This window comes from Prionailurus bengalensis, chromosome D1 (genome assembly GCF_016509475.1).
Source record: "Prionailurus bengalensis isolate Pbe53 chromosome D1, Fcat_Pben_1.1_paternal_pri, whole genome shotgun sequence".
In the NCBI taxonomy this organism is placed as follows: Eukaryota; Metazoa; Chordata; class Mammalia; order Carnivora; family Felidae; genus Prionailurus; species Prionailurus bengalensis.
Genome location: NC_057346.1, coordinates 99,528,688 through 99,555,505, shown reverse-complemented (window position 1 = coordinate 99,555,505; position 26,818 = coordinate 99,528,688). Strand labels below are relative to the sequence as shown.

Here is a 26,818-nt window from a genome sequence, read left to right as displayed (position 1 = left end):
ATGGCTCAGAGCCTGGAGCCTGTTTCCGATTCTGTGTCTCCCTCTCTCTCTGCCCCTCCCCCGTTCATGCTCTGTCTCTCTCTGTCCCAAAAATAAATAAACGTTGAAAAAAAAAAAAAAAGAATATTCTGCTTGACTCACATAGATACATCCAAATGTTTACAGATTAAAAAAAGAAAGAAAGAAAGAAACAAGAACTCACTCAGTAATCTCAGGCCATTCTACAAGCCAGTGAAGTGGATTAGAATTCGGTACCGTGCGCACTTGACTCAAATGCTTATGGCACGTCTCGAGTGCCTCTGCAAAACCTTAAGCCACAGTTTGCAAATTCTGGAGCCAGTGTGGTGGGTGTGGGTCAGGGAGCCAGGATTCAGGATGTGGAATATGGTTGGCTGAGAGGAGGAAATGCCTGACCTTGGACAGCTACTTGACTTCTCTGTACCTTGATTTCTTCATCTCCATGGGGATTTCAGTATCTAGCTCATAGAGTTGTTGTGATGATTACGTAAGTTAGTATATGTCACGTGGCTAGAACACCACCTAACCAAAACCCGGTGCAAGATTTTGCACTTGTTATTGTGGCACAGAGGAGCCCTGGCTGAATCCCTGACCCTTCCTACTGCCTCTTTCCGTCAGGGGGCCTGGCTGTGGATTGGGTCCATGACAAACTCTACTGGACCGACTCAGGAACATCAAGGATTGAGGTGGCGAACCTGGACGGAGCCCATCGGAAGGTGCTGCTGTGGCAAAACCTTGAGAAGCCCCGGGCTATTGCCTTGCACCCCATGGAGGGGTGAGTGAGTTGTGTCTCAAGCTCCCATATCCCTCTTGCACCCCCTAGAGACAGTTCCCAGGCCACCTGGGCCAAACTGCTGGGGAGCCTGTTCACAGTGTGGTGTTAACAGCCTGGGCTCTGTACCCAGACACACCTGGATTTGAGTCCTGGTTCTGTAGTAATTGGCTGTGTGGTCTTGGGTCAGTCTATATCTGCCTCCATTTACTCACTTATAATTGGTAAGTAAAAAACATACCTGGTGGGGGCAGGGGGGTGGTGGCGGCGTGGTGGGGTTTGCCTGGGTGGCTCAGTCGGTTAAGCATCCGACATCATCCCAGGTCATGATTTCACAGTTCATGAGTTTGAGTCCCGCATTGGGCTCTGTGCTGACAGCTGGGAGCCTGGAGCCTGCTTCAGATTCTGTGTCTCCCTCTCTCTCTGCCCCTTCCCGACTCATGCTTTGTCTCTCTCTCTCTCTCTCTCTCTCTCTCTCTCTCTCTCTCTCTCTCTCTCTCTTTCAAAAATAAATATTAAAAAAAAAAGAAAGAAATGAATAAACATTTGTGGCACCTTGGTGGTTCAGTCAGCTAAGCGTCTGACTTCAGCTCAGGTCATGATCTCAGCACTAGTGAGTTTGAGCCCCGCATTGGGCTCCCTGCTGTCAGCGTGGAGCCTGCTTTGGTTCCTGTCTCCCTCTCTCTCTGCCCCTCTCAAGCTTGTGCTTTCTTTCTCTCAAAAATCAATAAAAACATCAAAAAAAATTAAAAAAAAGAAATGAATAAACAGTGAAAAAATTAAAAAAAAAAACAAACCATGCCCGGACACCTGGCTGGCTCAGTCGTTGAGCATGTGACCTTGATCTTGGGGTTGTAGGTTCGAGCCCCATGTTGGGTGTAGAGATTACTTTAAAAAGTAAATAAGTAAAATCTTTAAAAAAAAACCCACGTGTACCTTATAGCTGTACGAAGATTAAATGACTCATTTTTAAAGATTGAGGTATAATTGACGTATAACTTTATGTTAGTTTCAGATGTACAACATAATGATTTGTGTATATTGCAGAATAATCACCACAGTAAATCTAGTTAACATCTGTCAACATATAATGGTTACAACAATTTTTTCTTGTGATGAGAACATTTAAGATCTACTCTCAGCAACTTTCAATAATAATACAATATTGTATTATTAACCATAGTCACCATCCTGTACATTACATCCCCATGACTTACTTATTATATAACTAGAAGTTTATACCTTTTGACCTCCTTCACCCATTTCACCCCCCAAATGAGATGCATTTTAATTTTTTTTAAATGTTTATTTATGAGAGAGAGAGACAGAGACAGAGCACGAGCAGGGGAGGGGCAGAGAGACAGGGAGACACAGAATCCGAAGCAGGCTCCAGGCTCTGAGCTGTCAGCACAGAGCCTAACACAGGGCTTGAACTCACCAACTATGAGATCATGACCTGAGCCGAAGTTGGACGCCTAACTGATTTAGCCACCCAGGCGCCCCAAATAAGATGCATTTTAAATGGCATAATATACTTAGATAGTGGTAGATTTTAGTATTTTTATTATTAGTTCATAGGATTGAGCTGAGTTATAAAAATTAATGGTAATTTTTATTATTAGAAAAAAAAGTCTCCTTAAATGGATGTTCTTCTGGTTTATAAAAATTCAATGTAGTCAATTGAGGGCCGTGTCCTCTAAGTCAGCTGTTTTAAAAACCCTGTGTGAGTGTGAGTGTATGTATGTGAGGGTGTGTGTGTGTGTAAAATACAAAAGGCAGGGATAGAGATTGTGAAAAAGAAAAAAGTATCTGTCCTAACTAATAATATAATATATTGTTAATTCCACAAGGGTTGGGATTTTTGACTCTTTTGTTCATTGCTATACTCCTACTCCCTAAGATAGAGCCCTGCAGGTACTACAAAAAAAAAAAAAAAAAAAAAAAAAAAAAGGTTAACTGAATAAATGCCCTGCTAGAGACATTTAAATTCAAACATTGAAAAAACACCCTGTGGACTAAACAGAACGTGTCACCTACCAGTTGGGGTCTCCTGGGTTAAATGGATAAAAGACCTCAGTCTGATTGCTATCCTTGTTACTACATGCCTTCTGCCGCCTGTCTCTCAATGTCCTTTCCCTCTTCCTAGGACCATTTACTGGACAGACTGGGGCAACACCCCCCGCATCGAGGCCTCCAGCATGGATGGCTCTGGACGCCGCATCATTGCCGACACTCATCTCTTCTGGCCCAATGGCCTCACCATTGACTATGCCGGGCATCGTATGTACTGGGTGGATGCTAAGCACCATGTCATCGAGAGGGCCAATCTGGACGGGAGTCATCGCAAGGCTGTCATTAGCCAGGGTGAGGCCCTTTCTGCACTCTCCTCCATCTCTCATCCTCCTTCCCCAGTCCCAGCCCCTAGAAGCCTTGGCAGAGGGTGAGATTTGTGCAGTTGCCAGGCCTGGGCCCAGAGCCCATGGCAGGATATGTCTGGACTGAAGTCCTTCTGGACTTTCCCCAGGCCTCCCCCACCCCTTTGCCATCACCGTGTTTGAAGACAGCCTGTACTGGACAGACTGGCACACCAAGAGCATCAACAGTGCTAACAAGTTTACTGGGAAGAACCAGGAGATTATTCGCAACAAACTCCATTTCCCCATGGACATCCACACCTTGCACCCCAGCGTCAGCCTGCAGGTAAAAAACTACCCACCTGGTAAACCTCTGGTGCCTCTGAGAACCTTCCCTGCACCTGTCACAGTTGCCATGGTTTCTGGCAGGGAAATTTGAGGTTGGCATTGATAATGGGCTAATTTCTCCCTCTGCTGGACATTTAGGGTACAACATCGATACTCCTGAAAATCTGCTTCACTGTCATTTAATTCATGCAAACATTTATAGGATATCTCCTATGTCAGGTATTCACTGTGCTTGCAGCTGGGGCAGCTATAAAAAATAAGACATAGTTTCTCCCTCCAGAGAGCTCACACCCTAGCTAAACCCCTACCCACTAGCCTTGGGATGGACTCTGCAACCTTTGGTCTTACCTGACCCTTTTGCTCTGGGCTCTTTGAACAGGGAAAAACCGCTGTGGGGACAACAATGGAGGCTGCACTCATCTGTGTCTGCCCAGTGGCCAGAACTATACTTGTGCCTGTCCCACTGGCTTCCGCAAGATCAGCAGCCACGCCTGTGCCCAGAGTAAGTGGGTCTGGGACACCTGCCTCAATGGATGTGCCTTGTGACGGTGGGCGGAAGGAACAAGAGATAGGAGTCCAAGGGATTTCCTGTCATGGGGAAGAGCCAGGCTCCTCAGTAGCCCCTGGAGAGGAAGAACTTAAGAGGCTGATAGCTCTTATATCAAAGCCAAGGCCTGGGGGCTCAGTGGTACTACCCAGTCAAGTATGAATGCCTGCAACCAGGCTCGTGTATCATTCACCAGGTAGGATGCTTTATCTATAGGTCGCAAGAAGGTTCCAGGCCCTTCTAGAAAGCAGGGGTTTCTATTTTTTTTTAACCTTTAGCCTCACCCTGTTAAAGACTTACTTCCAGCCCCTAAACCACAGAGCCGAGATTAGGACCTCTGGTGATAACTCTGCATATGTAGATGCTGGATAAATATGTGTTTAATGAGTGAAAGATAATGGGACACCCCAGTCACTCCCTGAACTATTTTGGCTTCCACTGAACTGCTGCAGGGTCATTGCTTTGAAACGGTAGCCCTGTCTAGCTCAGAGTCACAGGTGACTTTTCCTAAGAATAGTCCAGAGAGGAGTGATCCGGGCATGACATGACTACCAAGGGGCTGAGGGTAGTTCCTCGTATGTCAGCAGCTGCTCTTATTTACTGCTGTGCACCCACTGACCCTCTTATTCCTGATTAAAATCAAATTTCTCTTGGGGTCTGGGTCATTTCCAGAAAGTGAGATCAGGGAAACTATGCAGAGTAACAAGGACTATTTGTTCAACACTCGTTGACTGAGAACCTACTTTCCTTCAATTCTTCTAAGTGCCCAGCTTTTTCCATATTGTCTCTGAGAGGCGCATGAGGTTTCCCCAGGAGCTCCCCCTTAAGGGTTTCCCAGAGCTTAAAAGAAGACACTTGGTGAAGTTAGGCAGGAAGTGCCTTTCCAGGCAGAAATGCATAGTGGGAAATACTCAGACCAGAATGGAGCAAGGGACAGAACAGAGCCAGCCAGGAAGAAGCTGTGTAGGGGAGTGTCCAGAGCTCCTTCTCTGGAGTTAACCTGAGTTCAAGTCCCAGCCCTGGTGCTTTCTAGCGAGAGGAAGCTAGGCAAGTTACTTGACGTCTGCTACCCTCAAGGTGGCTCATCTAGAAAATGAGATTAAGAATGACATAAATCACAAAGAGTTGCTATGAGAATAGAGGAGGCAAGGCAGGAAGTCATTGTTGGCTAAAGTTGGTGAAGGGAAGAGCAAGAGAGAGGATCTAGGAGATGGAGTGGAGCAGCAGCGGCCCGAAGCAGAAACAGAAGTCCGTGAGGTCGGCTGGGGTCTGATGGTGATCTAGCCAGTGCACCGGAAGAAGCTGAGCAAAGAGGAGAGAAAAGGAGATGGAAGCTGACAGATGCTTAAACAAGATGCGCTTCTGGGCTCTGGCGAGAGTCTGCTTCCTAGGCCATTGATCCTAAAGTCTGAGTCTGTCAGCATGGGCTGCCAAGGGCTCAAAGGGGACCTGAGGTGTGAAGAGTAGGGGACAAAGGGCACCAGATCCCAGGAAGTGTGATTGAACCAGATGTCACACAGGTGAGCGTCTGTGTCTGTCACTGTTACTGGATTTAGAGCATTAAAAGAAGACCCCTTTCGGCCTTTGATCAGGTCTTGACAAGTTCCTGCTTTTTGCCCGAAGGATGGACATCCGTCGGATCAGCTTCGACACAGAGGACCTGTCCGACGATGTCATCCCACTGGCTGACGTGCGCAGTGCTGTGGCCCTTGACTGGGACTCCCGGGATGACCACGTGTACTGGACAGATGTCAGCACTGACACCATCAGCAGGGCCAAGTGGGATGGAACAGGACAGGAGGTAGGGCCCATCGAGGGCACAGGCCCTTGGGGAGGGCAGAGATTGAGGGGTGGAATCCACCCTGTCCTGGGTAAAGGCTTCCCATACCTTTGCCAGCCTTGAGAATTGGTACAGTTGGGTCCCAGAGCTGAGGTACAAGTCCTCAGCTTTGCTTGAAAAAAGTTTGGTGATACAGCTTTGCTTCCTGTCCAGGTGGTGGTAGATACCAGTTTGGAGAGCCCAGCAGGCCTGGCCATTGATTGGGTCACCAACAAGCTATACTGGACAGATGCAGGTATGTACAGGGCAGCCATGGCCTGGCTGTGTGGGATTCCTCTTATTAAAATTCTAGTCTCAGGTACAAGGGGCCCAGTGCCCCTCCTAGACCACTTGTCTTGGCCTGAAGTTCTTGGTAGGTCAGAAGTGGTGGGGCTGCTGCAGAGCTGAAGCTAGATGCTCATAGCTGAGGATTTGGCATTTGCCAGTCAAATGGCAGCTCCTGCCGCTGTGTAGCTGGTGCTCAAGAATGTTTTAAGGCATTTCAGATAAGGAAACTATGCCCTGTGGTTTTCGATCTATTACTGTCTTAATAAAACAGGTATTTTCGATGAGCCAGGTGAGTGAGTGTGGGAGGTAAGAGGGATGCCTTATACCAGAGCACCTCCAAGTGTGGTTTTTGGACCCGGAGCAGCATCTTCTCCAAATTCAGTTCACTAAACATCCGTTGCTCATCTATCATAAAATATTTCTTGAGTGTTTACTGCGTGCCAGGCTCTGTGCTGGGAGTGGAAGGTAGTCGGGTGAACGACCAAGCATAGAGTTAATATCTTTGCCCCCGATTTCTTGGTAGGTACAGACCGGATTGAAGTGGCCAACACAGATGGCAGCATGAGGACAGTTCTCATCTGGGAGAACCTTGATCGTCCCCGGGATATCGTGGTGGAACCCATGGGCGGGTGAGCACCTGTTCCTTTGGGACGAGCTCCACCTGTCCCACAGCCAGGAGCACTAGAGAGGAGTCTGGAGGTTAGCAAGAGCAGCCAGATGTTATGGGCACACCAAGGCAGCAAGGGCAGCTACAGAAACCACAGAAGGCAGTGACAACTCTTTCTCCCCGGTGGACAAGGAAACCTTTTACATTTTTTCCTCTCGGAGCGCCTGGGTGGCTCAGTCAGTTAAGTGTCCGATTTGGGCTTGGGTCATGATCTTGCAGCTTGTGGGTTCGAGCCTCGCGTTGGGCTCTGTGCTGACAGCTCAGAGCCTGGAGCCTGCTTCAGGTTCTACGTCTCCCTCTCTCTCTGCCCCTCCCCTGCTCACGCTGTCTGTCTGTCTGTCTGTCTGTCTGTCTCTCTCAAATAAATAAACATTAAAAAATTAAAATTTCTCTCTCTCTTTTTTTTGGGTCTGCTTACAAAAGTAACTCATTGTAAATAAATAAAACAAATAAGTAAATAAATCTGTAGGAAGTGAAGATTGCCTATAATCTCACTTTCCAGCAGTAACCATTGCTAACAGTTAACAGTTAAGGGTATTTTTCCAGATTTTCTTTTATGTGCATATATACATTTTGTGGTGGTGGTGGTGATTTTGGATCTACAGCAATGGCATACTGTTTTGTAACTTGTCTTTTTTCACTTAGTTATAAATCTTGACTGTCTTTCCATTTGATAATATAGAGTTATCTTGTTCTGTCTTTTTTCAAAGTTTATTTGTTTGTTTGTTTGTTTGTTTGTTTATTTAAAGAGAGCATGCATGTGCATGAGCAGGGGAGAGGGCAGAGAGAGAGAGGGAGAGAGAGAATCCCAAGCAGGCTCCATGCTGTTACCCCGATGTGGGGCTCCATCCCATGAACTGTGAGGCCGTGACCTGAGCTGAAATCAAAAGAGTTGGATGCTTCACTGACTGAACCTCCCAGATGCCCTTTGTTCTTCTTAATGGTTATATAGAATTCTGCTAAATTTACATACCATAACTATTTAACCCATCCAATCAAGGAAAGGTTGTTTATACCCCATTCTTACTTGCCTTCTTTCTTTATTCCCACATAGACCTTATTTGCTAAACACTCCTTGAGCCTTTAGGCTCTGCCTTTATTAAAACCCCAGGGACCCTTTCAATAGTGATAGAAGATAAGAGACTTTCAGAGACAACTCTGAGCCCAGGATGTGGCTGGGAGCTGAGGCAGGAGGCTGGGGCAGCTATCGCAAGCAGAAACACTGAAACCCTGAAACCCTAGGCACCCTGAATCCCCACTGGGTGTTGTTAACTAGAAGGCTGGTAAGACCTTCCTTGCCTGTGCCCAGGTACATGTATTGGACTGACTGGGGTGCAAGCCCCAAGATTGAACGAGCTGGCATGGATGCCTCGGGCCGCCAGGTCATCATCTCTTCCAATCTGACCTGGCCTAATGGATTAGCCATTGACTACGGGTCCCAGCGGCTTTACTGGGCAGATGCCGGCATGAAGACCATTGAATTTGCTGGTCTGGATGGCAGCAAGAGGAAGGTAAGGGTGGCGGTAAGGCATCCCCTCACAACCCCGACAACCTCTAGGACAGCTTTCCCTGGCTGGCAGCTGGGAGGACCCAGGGGCAATGGGACCAGCGTTAAGGCATGTGCTGTTCCTTTGAAGCTGTGACTGCCTTCCAGAGCAGAGGCGGGATGGATGGGGGATTATTGCATGATGACGAAGGGAAACTAGGAATTTGTGTAGATGGTGGGCTGGGGGTATAAGTGTACAGATGGTATAACCATCACAGCTAACGCGATTTAATCAACAATTGCATCCTAGACCCGTGATCGGTCTCTTTCTTTTTGTTATTGTTTATTGGTATAATTTCAAACTTACAGAAAAGTTGTAAGGATAGTCAAATTGTTGAACCATTCTCTTTCTGTCTATACACACACACATGCATATTATTATTTTTCTGAACCATCAGAGATTAAATTGGAGACGTCCTGCCCTTGACCCCAAAATACTTCAATTTCCTAAGAACAAGAACATTGTCTTTAGTAACCATGGTGCAGTGATCAAAATCAGGAAATTTAACATTGATACCATATTACTGTCTAATTCACGGTCCATATTCAATTTCACTACCAATTGCCCCAGTAATGTCCTTTAATAGCTTTTTTCCCCCCTTTTTTCTTTCTTAGGCCAGGATGCAATCCCAGATCACAACTGTGTTTAGTAATCATGTATCTTTAACCTGTAATCTGGAACACTTCCTCATAATTATTTAACCCATCCAGTCAAGGAAATAAGTCCCTTCTAGGCCTGTCTTGATCTTTGTATTTTTAAAGAGTAAATGCCAGTTATTTTGTAAAATGTCCCTCAATTTGTCTGATGTCTCCTTGTAATTAGATTCAGATTATGTATTTGGGGCAGGAATACTACATTAAATAAAGTCGTGTCCTGAGTTCTCAGTGTGTCTCATCAGCAGGCACAGATGTCCGCTTGTCCCATTATTGTGGTACTAACTTTGCGTGGTTCCGGTGGTGTCCACTGTGAAGTTGCTGTTTTTCCTTTTGTAATTAATAAGTAACTCGTGCAGAGATATTTTGACATTATGTAAATCATACGTGGTCTTTTACAATCATCACACAACCCTTAGAGCCAGGCACTGTCATGGTCATATCCTAGAGTGGCAAACCAAAGGTCAGAGAGATTTTATAACCAGCTCTTGCTCAAGGTCACATAGCAGATGATAGTAGAAGAACCTGACTCCACAACCTGAGCTCTTGACCACTGTTCTGTGCTATCGGCCTGGATGGGGGATGACACAAGTGCGGGGGCCCTGGCAGGTGCTGATTGGAAGCCAGCTCCCCCACCCCTTTGGGCTGACCCTGTATGGAGAGCGCATCTATTGGACTGACTGGCAGACCAAGAGTATACAGAGTGCCGACCGGCTGACAGGACTGGACCGGGAGACCCTGCAGGAGAACTTGGAGAACCTTATGGACATCCATGTCTTCCACCGCCGGCGGCCCCCAGGTGAGCGGCCCTTGCCCGCACCGGCTTTTCCTTGGTCGTCCTTTGCCATAGACGTCACCATTGATTCCCCCTCCTTCTCCCTACCCAGTGTCCACGCCATGTGCTATGGAAAATGGTGGCTGTAGCCATCTGTGTCTTCGGTCCCCAAATCCAAGTGGCTTCAGCTGTACCTGCCCCACGGGCATCAACCTGATGCCCGATGGCAAGACCTGCTCACCGGGTGAGTTTGAGCATCACAGACCTGGATAGAGCTTCTCTAGGAGGGGCAGTGGCTCTATTCCTTCCCTGTAGAGGGACTCCAGTTTGGCTGAGAAACCGTGGGTCCTGGTTCTCTGAGAGGCATGGGGGAGACCAAGAAGTTTTACAAAAAAAGGAGAAGTCCAGGGACGCCTGGGTGGCTCAGTTGGTTTAAATGTCCAACTTTGGCTCAGGTCATGATCTCATAGCTCGTGAATTTGAGCCCCGCGTCAGGCTCTGTGCTGACAGCTCAGAGACTGGAGCCTGCTTCTGATTCTGTATCTCCCTTTCTCTCTGCTCCTCCCCCATTCATGCTCTGTCTCTCTCCGTCTCTCAAAAATAAATAAACGTAAAGAAAAAGAAAAAAGGAGAAGCCCAGGAAGCGGCCCAGGGGACCAGGTAGAAAGGATCATAGGCAGAGTCTAATTGGTTCTTATGGTGTCTCTATGCATATTAGAAAAAGATGCTCTGTTCTCAGACACTTTCACTGTTGGAAAATTGTCATAATATACTGGTTTGGTTAGAACAAGTCACTTTAGTTCTATGTGCCCATAGCTGGTATAATACATATTAAAACATATGATCTCTCCAATGTCATGGTACCTCCATTGGAGGTGGTGCTTTTGTGAGCGTACAAGGTATGTGACAACCCTTCTGGAGGGTCCCAGAAGCAGGGCCTGGTGTAGCCGCCCGGATGTTAGCAGTTGACGTTTCTCCCTAGAGGATGCTACATGGCAGGCTGCATTTGAAACCTAACTTTCTTGGGAATTTGAATGAGAAAGGATCTGTGAATCGGGCCTCCCAGGTTATAGGGAGAGCGCTCTTTAACTTAACATGAAGTTTTTCCAACCTCATGGTAAAAGTTCCTTCAGAGGGAGTCACTTCCACATATTAACAAAGAGTTGTCATTTATGATATGTGTCAGGCCTAGGGCTGAGTGCTTTCTGTGCATGATCTCTTTTAATCCTGCAGATACCCTGCTATTATCCCCATTCTACAGATGAGGAAGCGGAGGCTTAAACAATTTAAATCACTTGCCCAGGATAACACAACTAGAAACTGACAGGGACAGGCATGAACTCAAGTTTGCCTTGCTTCAGATCCTCTTGCTGGCTACACTAGGGTGACTGTCCTCCTTCTCTTTCTTCCCACCTGGGCAGGCATGAACAGTTTCCTCATCTTCGCCAGGAGAGTAGACATACGCATGGTCTCCTTGGACATCCCTTATTTTGCCGATGTGGTGGTACCTATCAACATTACCATGAAGAACACCATTGCCATTGGAGTGGATCCCCAGGAAGGTCTGTGTGGCCCTGCCCTCTGTCCCTTACCTACTGCAACTGCAATTCTTCCTCCCCCACCACCTGTTTCCTGCTAAGAGCCTGAGGCTCCCTGTTCCCTCTGGCACAGCCCTGCCCCCATCTCCACAACACTTTCTCTTTGGTAATGAAGGCATGGTTTGGGGCCTTCCTTTCCACCTCTGCCAAGAACTTTTACTGCCATGATATTTCCATATTTCCCTTGGTTTCCTCTGCTCAGCAGTATGGGGCTCTCTGACATGCCCTGGTGTCTCAGAGCATGAGTCCGCTGGGGGTGTCCATTGGAGAGGTGAAGGTCCGGGCTGAGCCAAGCCTTTCCTTTCCAGGAAAGGTGTACTGGTCAGACAGTACACTGCACAGCATCAGCCGTGCTGATCTGGAAGGCTCACAGCATGAGGACATCATCACCACAGGTGAGCCTTGCTCCCAGCCCGGGGACCATGTGTCTGGCTACAGAGCTGGGGAAATAGCCCATCTGTTTTAAGGCAGGAGCCAGTGTGTGCTCTTGACTTCCTGCAGGGCTGCAAACCACAGATGGGCTCGCAGTGGATGCCATTGGCCGGAAAGTGTACTGGACAGACACGGGAACCAACCGGATTGAAGTGGGCAACTTGGATGGGTCCATGAGGAAAGTGCTGGTGTGGCAGAACCTTGACAGCCCCCGGGCCATTGTGCTGTACCACGAGATGGGGTGAGAGCTTGGGGTGAGAGCCGGCTCTGCAGTTCTGGGCAGGGGTTGGGAGCTGGCTCAGCTGGGGCCCTGGCAGGTGTGAAAGTGGGCTATGAAGTGCAAGTGTGCCCCACCTCCCTGGGGCTGTTCCACTCCTTGTGACTCAGGGTGGTAGGATGATATAGAGGTAAAAAGCACCAGCCTTGGAGTCAGGAACCCAGGATGCATCTTTAACCTCTGATCCTCAGTTTCCTCACCTGTAAATGGAGGGGATAATGAAAATGTATATACCCCATGGCTCTTGTGAGACTTAAGTGAGGCAGTACATGGAAAGTTCTTTTTTTTTTTTTTCACTTGTGGTAAAAAACAATATAACATTTATCATCTTAACCATTTAAAAAATTTTTTTTAATCTTTATTTTTGAGAGAGAGAGACAAAGTGAGAGCAGGGGAGGAACGGAGAGAGAGGGAGACACAGAATCTGAACAGGCTCCAGGCTCTGAGCTGTCATCACAGAGCCCCGACGTGGGGCTCAAACCCATGAACCGTGAGATCATGACCTGAGCTGAAGTCGGACGCTCAACTGATTGAGCCACCCAGGCACCCCTTAACCATTTTTTAACTGTATAGCTCAGTATAGTAGATTCACCTTATGGTGAAACAGATCTTCAGAACTTTTTCATCTTGCAAATCTGAAACTCTAACCCCATAAACAACAACTCCACCTTTTGTATAAAATACTTTTTGCAGTGTTTGGCATATTGTCAGTACTTACAGTGTTTAGGGGCTCTGGACGTAACAGCTAGTATTTTTCCTTGCCCAGGTTCATGTACTGGACAGACTGGGGGGAGAATGCCAAGCTAGAACGGTCTGGAATGGATGGCTCAGACCGGACTGTGCTCATCAGCAACAACCTAGGATGGCCCAATGGGCTGACCGTGGATAAGGCCAGTTCCCAACTGCTCTGGGCTGATGCCCACACTGAGGTGAGGATACTGCTCCTGTTGCTTCCCGGAAGCCTGGGAAGACAGGAGAGGACTGTTCAGGATCTCCACTCAGGGCTCCCGGTCCACTCACGGCCACCCCCCACCCTCTCCTTCCTCTACAGCGAATTGAGGCCGCTGACCTGAACGGCGCCAGTCGGCACACGCTGGTATCTCCCGTGCAGCACCCATATGGCCTCACCCTGCTTGGCTCCTATATCTACTGGACTGACTGGCAGACCCGTAGCATCCACCGTGCTGACAAGGGTACTGGCAGCAATGTCATCCTGGTGAGGTCCAACCTGCCAGGCCTCATGGACATCCAGGCCGTAGACCGGGCACAGCCACTGGGTGAGAGAACCCCCTAGGGCTGTGAGCCAGAGCTGGCTTTCCGGGGCGGGGGGGCGGGGGGGGGGGCGGTATCTCAGTGACAGAGATACATCCAGAGCACAGAGATCCTTTTAGAATCTCAGAGACAAAGACCTACCTAAGCCCCCTTCCTGGATCAGGCTTTGTTCCTTCCGGGTGTGGCTGGTGCTATAACTACATGATGCTGTCAACACCTTCAAAGGACTTCTTCTACCTCATCCCTGTTGGGTGCCAAATTCTGTCACTTAGAACAGCAGAGAATCAGGCAACTAGGGCCCTTGTAAGATTCCCACAGTATTCCAGGCTGGTTGTCAAAGCTCATGTTCTCGCCTCACCAGGTTTTAACAAATGCGGCTCTAGAAATGGCGGCTGCTCCCACCTCTGCTTGCCTCGGCCCTCGGGGTTCTCCTGTGCCTGCCCCACTGGCATCCAGCTGAAGGGAGATGGGAAGACGTGTGATCCCTCTCCCGAGACCTACCTACTCTTCTCCAGCCGCGGCTCCATCCGGCGTATCTCGCTGGACACCAGCGACCACACAGATGTGCACGTCCCCGTCCCTGAGCTCAACAATGTCATCTCCCTGGACTATGACAGTGTGGATGGAAAGGTCTATTACACAGATGTATTCCTGGATGTTATCAGGTAGGAATATCCCTGAAACCTCCAGAGGACACAGATCTGTGTTTGATCCCTGACGGGGTGAGGTTATGGTCTCTGTTGACCTCTAAATAGACTGAGTGATTTGGCAGCTTGGATAGTGAGTTCTGATCCTGACTTGTTTGCTTATCACTCATAACAGAGTTTAAATTTGACGTTTTTGTTTGTTTGCTTATTTGTTTCCAGATTAGCAGAGAAGCCCAGTATGTAAAATGGACATGTCAGGCTGGGGACCTGGAGCCTTTACCTCACCATTGGGCCCTGTGGGGGCTCCAAGGATCCCCTAAAACTCATTGATGAGTAGGCCATGTAACTAAACCATGTATCTGTATTATAATACAGGAGCCCTGGCCAAATGCCAAGGCTTGTGATGGTTTCCAAGGTTGTGTTTTTGTGGTTTTAAAAATATTTTTTGTTTTATTTTACTTTTTATTATTCCTTCCATTTTTTTTTTTACCCCACCATAGCTGAGGAATGTGATTCCTCCCACTAGTGTGAGGGGTTTACCATGACAGAGATTCTCACATGAAAGAATAGGGGCATTCCCTGCAGTTATCTCTGAGGGGTGTATTAGGGTCTCATGCTGGGGACAGGTGGGGATACATAGTTTAGAGAAGCCCCCTAAATGTTTGTGACATACCCCCACCCTGGTGTAGGGCTAATGGAAAAATGTACAGGTAGGTTTTGACAAATTTGCCTTTCTTATAATTACCACCTAGCAATCTTTATCCCTAAGGTATATAGGGAATTACTAACCCATCTTCTGTAAGACATGGGCCCAAACATCCACTGTTAATACCAGGAAATACTCTGTCCTCCCAAGAATTTTTTATTCATTAATTCTGCTAATATTTTGAGTACCTACTGTTCTAGATGCTGAGGAATGTACTTACAGAGATGTGGTCTCTGCCCTTCTGGAACCTCTAGTAGGGATCCAATTATGGGAACATGGATTAAAGGGACCTCAGTCTATTTCTGGTCAATCCGGTCAGCCACCCAACCCTGAGCTATTCCCTCAGGCGAGCAGATCTGAATGGCAGCAACATGGAGACAGTGATCGGGCGTGGCCTGAAGACCACCGACGGGCTGGCAGTAGACTGGGTGGCCAGGAATCTGTACTGGACAGATACGGGCCGAAATACCATTGAGGCATCAAGGCTAGATGGTTCCTGCCGCAAAGTGCTGATCAACAATAGCCTGGATGAGCCTCGGGCCATTGCCGTTTTCCCCAGGAAGGGGTAAGTTTATGGCCAGCAGAAAAGAGACCCAGGGAAGAAGGGCCTGATGAAGGGTCCCTTGGAAGATGCCTCTGTATTCATGGTATCAGCGTGTCCCCTGTATTCTGTCAACCTCTGGTACCATCTTCCCATGCCTTGGTGATGATGGCAGTGTTGTACCTTAGGTACCTCTTCTGGACAGACTGGGGCCACATTGCCAAGATTGAGCGGGCAAACTTGGACGGCTCTGAGCGGAAGGTCCTCATCAACACAGACCTGGGTTGGCCCAATGGCCTTACCCTGGACTATGATACCCGCAGGTGGGAATCCTGTCCCAGTTGCTTTCTGGAAATTGGGTGGGCACAGGAGAAGATGGTTGAGATTCAGATAGTGAAAACAAAAGAAAAATAGAAAGCTCCTTGGTAGGTGAGGAGGGAAAAAGCAGTGAGAAGGATGAGGGAACATATTTTTAGAGCAAAGGTTGCTGAATATAGCCCTCAATCCTCAGATGGATTTTGTTTGTGTGGTTTATATGTTTTTGATTTGAGTGTCTTCAGCAGAGCACGTCCTCTGGCTGGACCACACGTCCCATGACCCCTTATTTGTCAGAGGCTGATTTTTTGCGCTTGTTGCTTTTCTGATCCCTTTGCTCATTGGAATTTGCAACTCCTTGCCTAGATAAAAAATGCTAAAGGGCAGGAAAAGAGGGTGAAAGGGGATTTGAGGCAGTTTCTCTTTCTGCCCCCAGAAGAAGGGAAAGGAATCTAAGTCACCTGGAGAGTTGGGATAACCTCAATGAGCTCCTTATAGACCAAGATCTCTTCCTTAAAGAGTGTTCATAAGAATTTCCGCTTAGATTCTTGGGAAGGAGCCAAAGGGAGATCAGGTTGCTGAAGATGAGCCTGCAGGGTGGCTCTTCAGAGGTCACTAGGCTTTCTACCCCGCCCCACACAGCTCTGGCCCCCCATTTGAGTCCCCAGCTTCCCCTCTTCAGCATTGGGACTCGCAATGACCTCTCATCAAGGGTGCTTTATGACTGCTCACAGCACCTACTAGTTAGCTCAGGAGGGAACAGATAGCTTCTTGCGGGGAAGGACTGGGTTTCTTGGCAAGCATTTTGAGCAGCCCTCTTCTCACTTTTCCTTCTCAGGATCTATTGGGTGGACGCCCATCTGGACCGGATTGAGAGCTCTGACCTCAATGGGAAGCTACGGCAGGTGTTAGTCAGCCACGTGTCCCACCCCTTTGCTCTCACTCAGGTACTGGCTCAGGAGAGAGGTAACTAAACCTCCTTGACGGGGGGTGTTTCCTCGGGGTTCCAAGTTGGGAGCCTCAACCCTAGTTGCTACTTAACGATCCTGCTACGGAAGCTCATTTTAGGGGTATTTCCTGTACACTGAAGCCTTGCCACCATGTGCCTGCTACTCCTGCAACACCACTCCATGTTCTAGCATTTGAAGGAGTGGCTCTCAAATGTAGGTTCCTGGGCCTTGGCATAAAAAGAATCTACTTCATGAGGGTTGGGCCCAGGAATGTGCGTTTTAATAGGGTCCGTAGTTGATCCTAGTGCTGTGTTCCCAATATCTGAGTCCAGGCAGCTGGCTTAGTGGCAGTAGGTTGCAGTGGCTAAGAGCCAGAGTTTTGAGGCAGCCAGCCAGTTGGTACATGCTTCCTGAGTACCTCTAATCTGCCAGCTCCATGGGTTCAAGCTCTGCCTGCATCATTGAATGACTGCGACTTTGGATAAGATACTGAACCTCTCTAATACCTGTAAGATAAGTGAGTTTAATAATAGTGTCCTCCTGAAATATACACAAAGCATCAGCACAGTGTCTGGCACTCAGTGTGTGTTATTTTTAATCTTTTTAATTATCACTGGCTATCATTTTTGAGTTCTTATCCTGTAAACTAATTCAGGGAAGGGAAAGAGGAGATCTATCAAGCCTGGAGCCACAACAGGGATTCTCAATTATTTAAAAATCCTTGTTCTTTTTTGACAAACTTCCACTTATCTGTCTTATTATTATATTATATTATTAGTATATTATAATATATATGTTATATATAATATATTATATTATATTATTAGTATATTATATCCTACCAGCCAATAAAAGTTTGGCTCTACTTAACAATAAGTTCCCCATCCCCCTACTCCAAATGTAAAACTATAGGATGATAATGAATGTGGTTTTTCAATCTATAAGTTTCCCCTGGGGTTTCTGATGTATACCTGGAAGCAGGAGGGGAACCACCTTCATTGCCCTCCCCACCCCTGGTTGAGAATCTCAGGATCACTAAATTAGAAGGCAGCTTCCCCTAGGGACACCTGGGCGGCTCAGTCAGTTAAGCGACCGACTCTTGGTATCGGCTCAGGTCATGATCTCATGGTTTGTGGGTTCGAGCTCTGCATCACTGTTAGCTCAGAGCCTGCTTGGGATTCCCTCTCTCTGCCCCTCCCCTGCTCATGCTCTCTCTCTCAAAAAAAAAAATAATAAATTTTTTTAATGTTTATTTATTTTGAGAGAGAAAGAGGGAGACACAGAATCCGAAGCAGGCTCTAGGCTCTGAGCTGTCAGCACAGAGCTCGACGTGGGGCTCGAACGCACCAACTGTGAGATCATGACCTGAGCTGACGTCAGACACTTAACCAACTGAGCCACCCAGGGGCCCCTAAATAAATAAACATTTTTAGAAGGTAGCTTCCCCTAGAAGTAACCAGAGGATTTGGGCCAGGGCTCTTTGTGAAGGGCCCAGAAGAGCAGCGACCTTAGAAGGACCCCCTGGCCCTAAGTTACTCCTATTTGCCAGGTAGAAGAACTCATTTATTCATTGAGCCACTCAGTCAATTGACTGGGGATGAAGTGTTAGTACTGGAAATTGAGAAAGAAATGAAAGATATTTCTGTCCTTGAAGAACTTAATCTTACATGTCAGACATGTAAACAAATGACCGTGGAGTGCCAAAACTCACTTGTAGAAGGCACAGAAAAGCATGGAGGAATGAATCCCATACGGACTGGGGGAGATTTCCTGGACAGTGCGATATGGGGGACACGCGGAAGTTGGCATGCTGGATAAGAGACACAGGGCATTTCAGCAGAGGGCGTACACATACTAAAGCACAGAAGCTGTACCTGAGGTCAGACTGTTGAATAATATTTACTCTTTATGGGGTTTCCCTGTTGAGTAGCAGGACAGGTGGATCTACTGGACAGACTGGCAGACCAAGTCAATCCAGCGTGTCGACAAGTACTCAGGCCGGAGCAAGGAGACGGTGTTGGCGAATGTGGAAGGGCTCATGGATATCATTGTGGTTTCTCCTCAGCGGCAGACAGGTGGGCCCCTGGGTCCTGAGCCTGCTTGCTTCCTTACCATCAGTGGGGTGGTTGATCATCCCAGCGACTGTATTAACAGTCCCTGAGTTAACAGACTGAGACATTAGAGCCACAGGAGAGCCTTTTGGTTCCCATTTTAAGCTCTTAGACCTTTTCAGCCCCATGTGGTTATGCCCCTTCTGCCTTACTGTCCCTTGGAGTGAGGTAGCCATGGAGCTCCTCCTTAAAGAGAGGTGTCAAATTGGGAGACCCGATTCTAACCCAGACCAGACACGTACCTGCTTTGCCTCCAGGGACCAATGCCTGTGGTGTGAATAATGGAGGCTGCACCCACCTCTGCTTTGCCAGAGCCTCTGACTTCGTGTGTGCCTGTCCTGACGAGCCCGATGGCCGGCCCTGCTCCCTTGGTGAGTTGGACTGAATGACGCCCTGGAACAGCAGGGTCCTTGGAGTGGCAGAGGATCATTAGCCTCGGTTTTGTCCTTCTGGGTGGGATCCCCCTCGGGGAGTCTTACAGCTGAGTGAGAGAACAATGAGTTTGAGCTTTGGAATAGCACAGACCTGAGTTTGTCCAGCTTCTGGCATTTACAAGAATGGAATTCAGGTCTCCTGAATCTCTGATCCCTGCGGTGGCCTGTGAGTTGCTGTCTTTTCCTGACCTTTGTGCACCAGCTAGCCCATCCAGAGCTATTGAATATTGGAGTCCAAATCCTTTTTATTTACAGTATGAAGAGCCTCTAATGAGGATGCGTAGGATTAAGGCAGCTATAAGATGGCTCTGTCAGGTAACCCAGGATGCTACTCTTGGATCATATGTAGAGATTTGGGGCTCTAGTGGCTCACTTCAATCCTCCTATTCTCTTCAGTACCTGGTCTAGTGCCCCCAGCTCCCAGGGCTACCAGCATAAGTGAAAGGAGCCCTGTGCTACCCAACACACTTCCTACCACCTTGCGTTCCTCAACCACCCGGACCCACACATCTCTGGAGGAGGTGGAAGGAAGGTAAGTGAATTCAATATGGGATTGAGGGCTCTTTTCTCCAAATCACCATCTTCCACCGGCAGAAGACCACAGTCTTAGCTCGATAATTCTTGCCCATGGGAAGTAGGTCACGTCATGAGCCACCCATCCCTGCTCTTTGGAACTGGAGATGATATATAGACTTGTAGATTGTTGTAAGTGGATCTCTTTTTAGCTCTGAGGGTGAGAAGTTTTAAGAGCAGCTTTAGAGAGAGAAATCACTCAGAGGAGTTCCTACATGGCATTCATCCTTCCTTTTGGTGACATTTGTTCTCGTAACACATTTAGTATATGGTCTTGTCCTACAGTTTGCTTAGAAGCTGCCAAGTCATAGTGGTCTCTGGGCTGTGGCGTTATGACTAGGAACATCCCCAGGGATGTAATGACCTTAGCTTATAATGACCTCAAACACACATGCACGTACATGCACGTGTACACACACACACATGTATACACACACCTTATTATTAAATAAGCAAGCATAAACATGAACAGTTCTCAAATCAAGTATAAAATGTTTTATTTAATTAAGTTGATGGTGCTATCCATTTAAGATGCATCCTGATTTGAGGCGCCTGGGTGGCTCAGTCAGTTAAGCTTCCAACCTTGGCTCAGGTCATGATCTCGTGGTTCTTGAGTTTGAGCCCTGCTTCCGGCTCTGTGCTGACAGCTCAGAGCCTGGAGCCTGCTTCAGATTCTGTGTCTCCCTCTCTCTCTGCCCCTCCCCAACTTATACTCTGTCTCTCTCTCTCAAAAATAAATAAAACCTTAAAAAAAAAAAAAGATGCATCCTGATTTGAGAGTTTCAACTGAAAAAATGACCAACCTCAACTATGAGATGCCACTGATTGTAAGACACATTCCTGTTCCAGAGATGTTGGAATAGAGAACAATACAGATCTTAAAATTGATTAAATATGATATTAGATTCAATTTAGAAAAATTCTTATGTTTTTTATTTATGCCTTGCAAAAACATAATCTGAAAATGCAGCCAGGAATAAAGAAGAAATAAGTACCCATGTATAGTTACTCTTAATATTTTCTATTTTATATATGTATACATTTCAAAATGATTATGACAGTAAGTTTAGTTAACATCCATCACCACATATAGCTACAAAGTCTTTTTCTTGTGATGAGAACTTTTAAAGATTTACTCTCTTAGCAATTTTCGAGTGTATAATACAGTATTATTGACTATAGTCACGATACTGTATATTACTTCCCCAGGACTTATAACTAGAAGTTTGTACATTTTGACCACTCTTACTGATTTTATCCACTCCTCCTACCTTCCACCTCTGGCAAGCAGCAACCTATGAGTTTGGGATTGATGTTGTTGTTGTTGTTGTTTTTAGATTCCATATATAAGTGATAATTGCACAATATTTGTCTTTTTCTCTCTGATTTATTTCACTTAGCATAATGTCCTCAAGGTCCATCCATGTAGTCACAAATGGCAGAATTTCCTTTTTATGGCTGATTAATGGTGTCTATCTTTCCAGACATTTTTCTATTTACGACATTTTTTTCCATTGTAATATACCAGTCTCTTTATTTTTATTATCAACTTTAGCTAAAAAGATAATTAACACTTGATGTCAATTCTGAAAGCAGAAACATAATAATAATCCCAGAGGAGAACTCTAGATTCATGTCTTTAAAATTATAAAATTTGGGGCTTCTGGGTGGCTCAGTTGGTTAGGCATCCAACTCTTGATTTCAGCTCAGGTCATGATCTCACGGTTGAGTCTGAGCCCCACATCAGGCTCAGCGCTGACAATGCAGAGTCAGCTTGGGATTCTCTCTCTCCTTCCGTCCCCCTCCACCCTTTCCCTGCTGGAGCATGTGCGCATACGCGTGTATGCTCTCTCTCAAAGTGAATGAATAAACTTAAAAAAAGAAAAAAGAAAGTTAAATAACAAATAAAATAATAAAATAATAAAATTTGTGCAGTGCCTGGCTAGCTCAGGTGGTAGAGTATGTGACTCTTGAGCTCAGGGTCATGAGTTTGAGCCCCATGTTGGGCGTAGAGTCTACTTAAAAAATAAGCTAAATAGGGGCACGTGGGTGGCTCAATGGATTAAGCGGCCAACTTCGGCTCAGGTCATGATCTTGCACAGTCCGTGAGTTTGAGCCCCGTGTCAGGTTCTGTGCTGACAGCTCAGAGCCTGGAGCCTGCTTCAGATTCTTTGTCTCCCTGTCTGCCCCTCCCCCGCTCACACTCTGTCTCTCTGTCTCTCTCTCTCTCTCAAATAAACATTTACAAAAAAGTAAATAAAGTCTGAGAACTGGAATTGGGGGTATAAAAGTAAATAAAATAAAATTATAACATTTGCACATGAGCAAATCTGTCCTATTTGCCCCATATTCTCTTTTTAGAAGTTTGTATAGAAAAGCAAATACCCAGACATAAACATGTATTTTTCTCATTAACTTTTAAGTACTATCAATCATGATTAATCTGATTTTCTTTAGGATAGTTTAGAAAACTTTCGAACCCTAGTCAGATACTTTCTTAGGGTCACAGTCTATTTGAAGACTCCATGCATCTTGGTTTCAAATGTTCTTGCAAGTAGCTTTTCTCTAGCCTTTTAAGAGATGCCTTATTTATTTACTTATTTATTTTCTGAGAGAGAGAGCACGTGCACACACAGGGGGAGGGGCAGAAGAAGAGGGACAACGGGAATCTTAACAAAGCTCCACACCTAGGCCCAGTGCAGAGCCCGTTGCAGGGCTGTATCTGACAACCATGAGATCTTGACCTGAGCCAAAATCAAGAGTCAGACAGGGGGACCTGAGTGGCTCAGTTGGTTGAGGGTCCAACTCTGGCTCATGTCATGATCCTGCTGTTTGTGAGTTCGAGCCCCACATCAGGTTCACTGCTGTCAGCACAGAGCCTGCTTCAGAGCCTCTGTCTGTCTCTTTCTGCCCCTCCCCTGCTTGTGCTCTCAAAAATAAATAAACATTAAAAAAAAAAAAGTCAGATACTTAACCAACTGAGTCACCCAGGCACCCCAGGAGATGCCTTTAATTGATTGTTCGTAATGTGCCACAAAGAAATTACCTCCTTAGCATTTCAAGTTGGTTCCCTGATCCCTCCCTCTGGATGTCTTGCATATTCTCTTTTGAAAGAATGAAGAGAAGAAAAACAGGGTTTTTTTCAAGGTCTATTTAGACCTTGTGATAATCTGTATCCAGTCAGAGGTTTGCTTGGCTGGTAGTTTCTTCCAGCTCATCCTGGTAGCTTAACGAACCCTACTATTGATATCCTTAGTGTTGTTTCAGCAGACTTCTAGCTTACTTCTAGACCTGCTTCTCCTTTTTTAGAGGAATCTTCTTTACAGAGTACATATTTTGGGGTGCCTGGGTGGCTCAGTCAGTTAAGTGTCCAGCTTCGGCTCAGGTCATGATCTCACAGTTTGTGAGTTCGAGACCCACGTCAGGCTCTGTGCTGACAGCTCAGAGCCTGGGGCCTGCTCGGAATTCTGTGTCTCCCTCTCTCTCTCTCTGCCCCTCCCCCACTCACACTCTGTCTCTCTTTAACTCAGGAATAAATAAACATTTTTAAAAATTGTTTTTAGGGGCGCCTGGGTGGCGCAGTTGGTTAAGAGTCCGACTTCAGCCAGGTCATGATCTCGCAGTCCGCGAGTTCGAGCCCTGCGTCAGGCTCTGGGCTGATGGCTCGGAGCCTGGAGCCTGTTTCCGATTCTGTGTCTCCCTCTCTCTCTACCCCTCCCCCGTTCATGCTCTGTCTCTCTCTGTCCCAAAATAAATAAACGTTGAAAAAAATTAAAAAATAAATAAATAAATAAATAAATAAATAAAATAAAAATTGTTTTTAAATTAAAATAAAAATAATAAGCGTACATATTTTAAAACTCATTTAAACATGATATCGCATCCCGAAGACAGTGACTCACACTGATTTCTCTGTATTTCCTGGTCTGTGCTTCTGATGTCTCCCATCAGGTACAATCAAATATCAGTAAGCCCCACTCAAAAGCCTTTCCCCCTGTCCTTCCCAGGACTTTCCCTCTTTCCTAGAGGAAGGCAAGGTCTTTATCAAATATAAGTAACCTTCACATTCAGTTTTCTCTGCCCCACAGATGCTCTGAAAAGGATGCTCGGCTGGGCCTCTGTGCACATTCCAATGAGGCCATACCTGCTGCTCCAGGTGAGCCCTGAGTGCCCAACTGTTTTAGAAAAGAAGGTATAAGGAATCCGAATTTCCACTGATACCTTCCAAAACCTTCATAGGGACTCTTTGGGGTTGTCAAACCCATTTCTCAGACTGAATCCATAGAAAAAACAATCATTAGTTAGCCACCACTTACAGAGTGCTTTCCATATGCCAACCATTTGTTAAGCTGTATATATGTGTGCCCGTGCACACGTGTGCATGTGTGTATATGTATATACACAGTCACGTGTCATTGCCAGCAGGCTAGGAGCGGTTTATTATCGCTCATCTAACTATCTCATCTAACTGATGAGAAAACATAGGCTTCAAGTTAAGCATCTCGCCTTAAGTCACATGGGTAGTAAATATTGGAATTGGGATTAAAGTTAGGACCATAGATCTCTTCTCAGCCTCCTACCCTTACCCCTGCGGCCTCTTCCCTGGCTATCCTCAGGTGGTGTGGGATCCAACCCCTACCAAAGGAACCCTCGTCTTCCCACCCCTCACGCCAGCTGGAAGATTGTCCGTCGCCCCCACCTAGTGTCTCTCTGTTCTTCTAGGGGAAGGACTTCATGTCAGCTACGTCATCGGTGGACTCCTCAGCATTCTGCTGATTTTGGTGGCAATTGCAGCTTTGATGCTGTACAGGTAACCTCAGCCTCGCTGCAGGGGACACACATGGTCACTGGTCCTCATTATCTGTGCTCTCCTGAAGCTCCACATCTTGCTGATCTAACCTCTGACCAGCCTCATGTCAAAGATAGGTCCCTGGTCAGAGCGAGGTAGAACCTGAACTCTGATTCTTCTTCACCATTCACAGCCCAAGCAGGTTTCTGATACTAGGACCACAGCAGCCCTCAGGATTCTCTTTATAGACGAGGATACAGAGGGCTTTACCCAAGGTCACACGGGAAGAGACAGAGCTGGGACTGATGCTGCCATCTTTGCTTTTCCTCTACTCTGCCTCACCTCAAACCACCGAAGGTGGAAATGATCTTCTCTTCACATAACCACAGCCTTTACTCCAATATTGTTTGATGTGTCATTGCTCAGTAGGGATCATCCTGGGAAGGTGGAGTGTGTCATTTTCAGTTTAGAATCCTTTTTATGACCCTCTGTATATTTTCTCCAAATGCTTTAAACACAGCTTGCAGCAAAAATACCAGGATTTTGCTATGCTGCTGTGGCTCCTGCTTCCAACAACAACAACAATAACAGCAACAATAACAACAACACTAATAATAATAGTAACCGTTACTATTTAGTGAATATGTATCAATGCTACATAATACAGGTATTATTACTCCTCACTTTACAGATAAGGATCTGAGGCTCACAAAGCTTAGATTATGTCTACCAAGATCCCAGCTAGTAAGTAACAGATGTGGGATTGAAACATAGATCTGTCTTGACACAGTGGATTAGCTATCTATTGCAGATTATTCCCAAATTTAGCAATTTAAAATGACAACCATTTATTATCTCACAGCTTTTGTGGGTTAGAAATCTGGGTGCAGCTTACTTGCATGCCTCTGCCTCAGGGTCTCTCCCAGGCTACAGTCCACTATCAGCCAGGGTTGTGGTCTTATCTCAGGGCTTGACCAGGGAGGGATTCCCTGCCAAGCACATGTGTGTAGCTGTTGGCAGGATTTAGTTCCTCACAGGCTGTTGGACCGAGGGTCTCAGCTCCTTGCCAGCTGTTGACTGTAGGTCCCTCTCATCCGTTCCCTGCCTTGTGGGGCCTTTCCAAAGGACAACTGGCCACTTGGCAGCTTGCTTCCCCAGAACTAGCATAAGAGAGAGTAAGGGCAACCTAAGACAGAAGCCACAAGTTTCTCTGGAACCTAATCTAGCATCCGTCACTTTTGTATTTTCTGTTCTTCAGAAGTGCATCACCAGGGGCGCCTGGCTGGCCTAGTCGGTGGAGGGTGCAAGTCTTGACCTTGAGATTGTGGGTCCGATCCCCACCTTGGGTGTAGAGATTACTTAAAAAATAAAAAAATAAATAAAAAAGAAGTGAGTGAATCATCAGGTGCGGCCCACACTCAAGGAGCAGGGATTCAGAAGGTGGGAGAAGCAGGAGGCGAGGATCTCTAGAGCTGTCTTAGAGGCTGCCTACCACATTCAGGTTACAACTTCCCCAGATATCCCCCCGATAAAGATCTGAACTAATTTCTCATCACCTTTCCTCCTAAAGACACAAAAAATCCAAGTTAACTGACCCAGGAATGGGAAACCTGACCTACAGCAACCCTTCCTACCGAACTTCCACTCAAGAAGTGAAAATTGAAGCAATCCCGAAACCAGCCATGTACAATCAACTGTGCTATAAGAAAGAGGTAAAAATTAAAGTTTATATTCAAGGTGGTTGTATGTTTGCTTGTGTTTGTTTCTGGAGGGGGGAAGGATACGCTCCAGTTGCCTGAATGGATCAGTGAGGGATGCCGGGTAGTCCCATCTACCATTTTGGAAGTCATAGTGAACAGAAGAAATGAATGTGGTTTGGGTTTCTGGACAGATGTAGACTCTCTGAGGGACCGGCTTGAGGGACCTCAGTGAGAGCAAGGTTAGAAAGCAGATTCCAGAAGGTCTGAGTCTGAAAGCATGGGAGTGTGCGCCTCCCTGCCAGGAGATATTTTACTAGGCTCATAGGTGTTTCCTCATTTAGTCATCATTCCCCTGCAGTGAGGCCCCTGTGAAGCACCCCAGACGCCTAGACAATACCCCTCAAAACCCAACAGCTCCTGGACTCTCCCTTTTCTAACCTCTGATCCAAGTTGTTGGCACCTGTGGCTGGCAATGGCTGGGGTTTTTTTGTTGTTGTTTGTTTTTGTTTATGTTTTTGCTGTTCTTCCTCTTACCACAGAATCTTAAGAGATTTCTCTAGAATTTTGAAGGTTTACATGCTTTTGCTCTCTTAACTCCTTTGTTGCTTCAGTGAAAAATTATTTGCTGAGTGTTAAGGCTTGAAAAATAGTCCCATTTCCACAAGGAATCAGTAGCCTGGGATTT

The 26,818-nt window shown here is 46.5% G+C and overlaps 1 protein-coding gene across 1 annotated transcript in view; it reads left to right on the top strand.

Annotated features, from left to right (window-relative positions):
- LRP4 (LDL receptor related protein 4) overlaps positions 1-26,818 on the top strand; it is a 54,421-nt gene that overhangs the window by 19,259 nt on the left and 8,344 nt on the right. The window contains 26 exon segments of the mRNA XM_043582416.1: positions 637-793; positions 2,937-3,154; positions 3,315-3,473; positions 3,476-3,490; positions 3,872-3,994; positions 5,632-5,840; positions 6,033-6,114; positions 6,670-6,775; positions 8,123-8,324; positions 9,623-9,812; positions 9,901-10,032; positions 11,210-11,350; positions 11,695-11,781; positions 11,888-12,059; positions 12,862-13,024; positions 13,147-13,372; positions 13,729-14,032; positions 15,067-15,285; positions 15,450-15,584; positions 16,415-16,523; positions 18,457-18,601; positions 18,895-19,008; positions 19,468-19,603; positions 23,733-23,800; positions 24,367-24,454; positions 26,004-26,145. Coding sequence (XP_043438351.1) covers positions 637-793; positions 2,937-3,154; positions 3,315-3,473; positions 3,476-3,490; positions 3,872-3,994; positions 5,632-5,840; positions 6,033-6,114; positions 6,670-6,775; positions 8,123-8,324; positions 9,623-9,812; positions 9,901-10,032; positions 11,210-11,350; positions 11,695-11,781; positions 11,888-12,059; positions 12,862-13,024; positions 13,147-13,372; positions 13,729-14,032; positions 15,067-15,285; positions 15,450-15,584; positions 16,415-16,523; positions 18,457-18,601; positions 18,895-19,008; positions 19,468-19,603; positions 23,733-23,800; positions 24,367-24,454; positions 26,004-26,145 — 3,842 coding nt within the window.